The sequence below is a fragment of the Alexandromys fortis genome, unplaced genomic scaffold (assembly GCF_014885135.2).
Source record: "Alexandromys fortis isolate MF-2015 unplaced genomic scaffold, M_Fortis_MF-2015_v1.1 scaffold_35, whole genome shotgun sequence".
Classification (NCBI taxonomy): domain Eukaryota; kingdom Metazoa; phylum Chordata; class Mammalia; order Rodentia; family Cricetidae; genus Alexandromys; species Alexandromys fortis.
In genome coordinates this window covers 6,249,143-6,253,623 of record NW_026067913.1, presented here as the reverse complement: position 1 = coordinate 6,253,623, position 4,481 = coordinate 6,249,143, and the positions used below count along the sequence as shown (strand labels likewise).

The 4,481-nt window shown below is 47.0% G+C and overlaps 1 protein-coding gene across 1 annotated transcript in view; it reads left to right on the top strand.

Annotated features, from left to right (window-relative positions):
- The first annotated feature begins 315 nt into the window (after nucleotides 1–315).
- The window catches only part of Brms1l (BRMS1 like transcriptional repressor), a 35,331-nt gene continuing 31,165 nt past the window's right edge, over nucleotides 316–4,481 (top strand). Inside the window, exon 1 of the mRNA XM_050138878.1 lies at nucleotides 316–1,008. Coding sequence (XP_049994835.1) covers nucleotides 867–1,008 — 142 coding nt within the window. The 5' untranslated portion in view covers nucleotides 316–866. The remainder of the gene's footprint in view (nucleotides 1,009–4,481) is intronic.

Here is a 4,481-nt window from a genome sequence, read left to right as displayed (position 1 = left end):
TGTGTCCTGTCCTGTCTTTGAAAAAAAGAAAGGAAATATCTTTAAGTCAAACAGGTATTTCTCATTGGAATCTGAAATTAAATCAACTGGTGGCATCTTCCATTAAATAAATATATGCAAACATGCTAGATTGAAATACTAAGATAAAACTTGACCTTCCCCTCTGTATTTTTGGTAGTAAAAATTCCAAGATTAAATTTCTTTGTGAAAATTAAAAAAGTACAAGTTTTTTTTCTTATACATATAATTCAATTTAATAGTTTGTTCACGGCAATAAATGTACTAATAAGTTGAAGAAATGATTCTGCAGCTCCCCAGGCTCAGAGTACATAGGGAAAGACCCTTTCAGGCAAAGGACCTTTTCACATTTCGCTTAGCTAGGGAGATCAGATAACCACTTGGCGGGAAAAGGATAAATACTGACCAAATCAGCACAATCTGTTTCTGTTTAGTTTATAAACTGCGTTCTAGTATGTCAGTTTTCCTGCCTTGTGGGACTTGAAGTCCGAAGTTAGAAGCGATTCAGCTAGCTGGACCTTAGAAACCCACAGCCCCTGAAGCTCTGAGGCTTAAGGACTACAATTCCCGACGTTCGTCAGAAGGCCGCGCCGTAATCACGGGCAACCAATCGTATTCCTACAAGGCCAAGCCCCGCCCCCAACCCCAGGACAGCCTTGGCCAATGGCAGAGCTCGGAGCGCACAGCCTGCGGGTTAGGTTGTGAGGCCCGGGCCGGGGGTGGGGAGTAGTCGAAGGTTTCGGTGCGAGCTCGGCGGCCGGTGATTCGGGGCGTTCGGCGCGCCCTTCACCGAAGCGGCAGTGGCCGGGCTGGGAGCAGGGAGTGGGAAGCGACGGCGCGGTTGGAAAATGCCGGTCCATTCCCGAGGGGATAAGAAGGAGACGAATCATCACGATGAGATGGAGGTGGACTACGCGGAGAACGAGGGGAGCAGCTCCGAAGACGAGGACACCGAGAGCTCGTCGGTCTCCGAGGATGGGGACAGCTCAGGTGCGCGACCCAGCCGGGCAGGGATGCCGGGTCCCCGCGACCGGCGCGCGACAGGCCGCGGTGCTCACGCCGGGCGGCGCGTCCTGCTGCGAGCGCGGGGCGGGGAGACGGGGAAGGGGCGGGGACTGGCTCGGCCTCTGGCACCCGGGAGCTGCGGGGCGCCGCCAGCTCGGGCTCCGGGGCGGTGGGGCGGGCGCTGACTTGTGACGACCGGAGGCGGCCCCGGCCAAGGGTGGGGCCTGCCCTAGGGTCGTCTGGCTACCTGGGGCTACCGATCCGCGAGTGGAATGCCCCGCTGGCTAGTCTGGAAGACCGTGGAGAAGTCCCTTTTCCCCAACCTACTTAGTCACACCCTTGTCGGCGTGTTTCGGGGCTGTGGGTAGATTTTGACTCGGTCCTTGGCGGGCTTGGAACTCATTAACATTTGCTTTACCTCGTCCTGTCTAGCGCTGTCATCAGTGCCCTGGAGGGGGACTAACTTGGGAACTCTCTGGTTCGTATTAGGTCCCTAAAGTTTCCAAGACCCAAAAGGGACCAGCCAGAGGGATGGTTTCGAATCTGTATGGGTTTATAATCAGGACGACGTGGGCAGTGTCGACGTTCCCAGTCTTCTAGCGTTCATAGTTTTGTAACTTTAGACAGTTTCTGATTGCTTTACTTGTATTTTATGTTTTTTTTTTGATGGGGGAGCTAGAGTAGCACAAATACATTTTGTAAATCTTTAATAATTGTCATTCAAAAACGAGTAGTAGTTGGGATTTTTCTGGCTCATTCTCTGACGGAGAATGGCTTCTTTGCCTAACCCTGCTTTTGACCGTGTTTATGAGGGAAGCATTGATGACCGGTTAATGACAGCGTGTTATCACTCCGCACTAATTTTCAGGCTTGCCTGTCAGAGTACGCTCCTTCCTCCACGGGAAGAATGTAATGGCATAAATCAGCCATCCAAAAGTAAATAATTGTGAGAAAGACAATTATTATACCTCAGCCTGAGGTATAAATATCTAGTTATGTTGTCTTGTCTCAGATAAAAGAACGGCATTTTCCTTACAGAGCAGTTGAACATACAAACTCATGGCACTCGTGACAGCATGCACAAGACCTAATCCCAGTGTGAAGGGGTGGAGGCCATGAGGTTCTACCACTCTCTCAGGAGCTGTTACCATTTGGGGGGGGGAGAGAAGGAGAGAGAGATAGAGAGAGTCAGTTTTCTTTAATAACATGAGATGAGCCCTGGTAGGTTAGCCACATGCCAGGGCAGGTTCCAACCCAAGAACGATTGGGTAGAACAAATTGAACTCCATGGTTTTGCAAAGAAGAAAAAGTGGAGGACTTGCAGTTGTGTGACCAGGGAGAAGGGTGGATCTGGAGCAGTTGGGGGAGGGGAGTGAATGTGTTCAAAATACATTGAACAAGTCTCAAAGAGTTAATAAAAGTGTCTAAAAATACTGTTGTGAGTTTCCACAAGTTGCCAAATAAACGATCGAATGTAAATAATGCCGTGGGAATTCAGAGACGGAGGAAAGACTCCCTGAACTGAGTGGTCGGCATGCAGAGTTGAGCAAGCGGCATTGCCTTGTTTTGAAGCCTTTGGGTTGGGATAGTTAGGTGGAAAGTTCGTATAGGGGAAGGAATGTGAGAAAAGGTGCAAAGGCCAGAGTTCAAGGCTTCTAGGGGAATGAGAAAACCAGTTTGGTTGGGAGACCAAGCGGCTTGAAAAGGCAAAGAACGTTGTCTCGCTGTGAGAGATTTTAAGGAAGGCAAAAATCGGAATTGAAGAACCCAACTTTAGGAGCGAAGGTAAGAGGAACGCTCAGATACAGGAGAGGTGTGGGGAGCATCAGCCGGATGGTAAGATAAATGCTGGGGTGAAGATAGAAGACAAGTGTTCCGAGCCCGTCGCGGTTGAGTACGGTCTGCTTAGGTAAGAATGCCTGTACTGACAGACGGAAATCTGACATTGGAACCTGCCTGAGAAGAGAAGGATTCTGAGATCCTCTGCCTAGCTAGGGACATAGGCGAGACTTCAAAATTAGCCAGTTATTTAGCACAAAGTAGGGATTATTTTACTCTAAATACAGTTCTTGGATCTGAAAAAACGGTTTTTGTTTAGTTCTTTTTTTTTTTTTTTTCTTTTCCTGGGGGGTATAGAGGGCAGGGTTGTACAGTGTAGCTCAGGAGCATTTTCATGTTCAAGTGTTCTTGTTTGTTTGTTTTTAAAATGATTTTATTTGGGCTGGGCTGTGGTGGCTCATGCCTTTAATCCCAGCAGGGGGCAGGCGGATCTCTGTGAATTCGAGGCCATCCTGGTCTATAAGAGCTAGTTCCAGGACAGGCTCCAAAAGCTACAGAGAAACTCTGTCTCAAAAAAAAAAAAAAAAAAAAAAAAAAAAAAAAAGATAAGATAAGATTTTATTTGTCGACTAAAGAATAGTATGTGCTCAGATTCCCTGAGCCATCTCTCCAGTCCGTGTTCTTCTTAGGCTTTAATGGAAGCCAGGTTCCCATTAAATGTATTATACTTCTTTCCTTCTAGTATTTACATTGTCATGGTTTTTAAAATGTTCAAGAAAAACTCATTCTAGAAAATAACATAATTTACCAGGATCATAGTTGTGCTGGGATTAAAGGCGGGCGCTGCCGCTGCTGCCGCCGCCACCACCACCACCACCCAAGGATCATAGTAGTAACTTGAACTAAAAGTCATTTTTTTTTTCAGCGCAAGGTAAATTACTTAGATGCACTTTGTCTTTTCGCTTTTTCTGGGATTGTTTTTCGTCTACTGTGCTTTCCATTTTACTTGTCAGAGTTTTCCTGTTAGACTTCGGTACTGAGCAGGTCCTGTGGACACAGAAACTTCCTACAGAATGTAGAAAATAGGAAATTTGGAGGGAACAAATGTTGTGTGTGTGATCATGTGTCCCTTCTGCTTCCTGTCAGACCTTGGGACTTGAGCAGTTTGGGCCCGAGCTCTTATGTGGGATTAGCTCTCCAGTTGAGGGATGAGTTTTAAAGCCCTGCAGAACAAGCTCCAAAGAGGCAGAAATATTTCCGTGTTGGAAAATTATCATCATATACTTCCTTGCTATATGAAAATAACTATACATTCTGTGGCTCTCATAGTTTGACCCTTTATTCGATGAAGATCAAGATTCAGACCAGTTAGTGCCTGTTATTTTGATGTTGCATATATGTGAATAAAAACAGAAGATGTGATAATTAATAGTAGCTGTCTTTAGAAGTTGGCTTTTCTTTTTCCTCATTTGCTCTTTCTCAGTGACTGACAATATCTGGAGAGAGGGAACGGAGACAGGGTGAGTGGCAGTCCAAGATTCCTCAAACTAAATGTAACAGGATTAGTTTGCTTTCTGTGGTATGAGACGAGGTTTCACTGTGTAATTCTCAACCTGGCCTTGAACTCAGACCTGCCTGCCTCTGCATCCCCCCCCCCCCCCCCCCCCCCCACCCCCCCC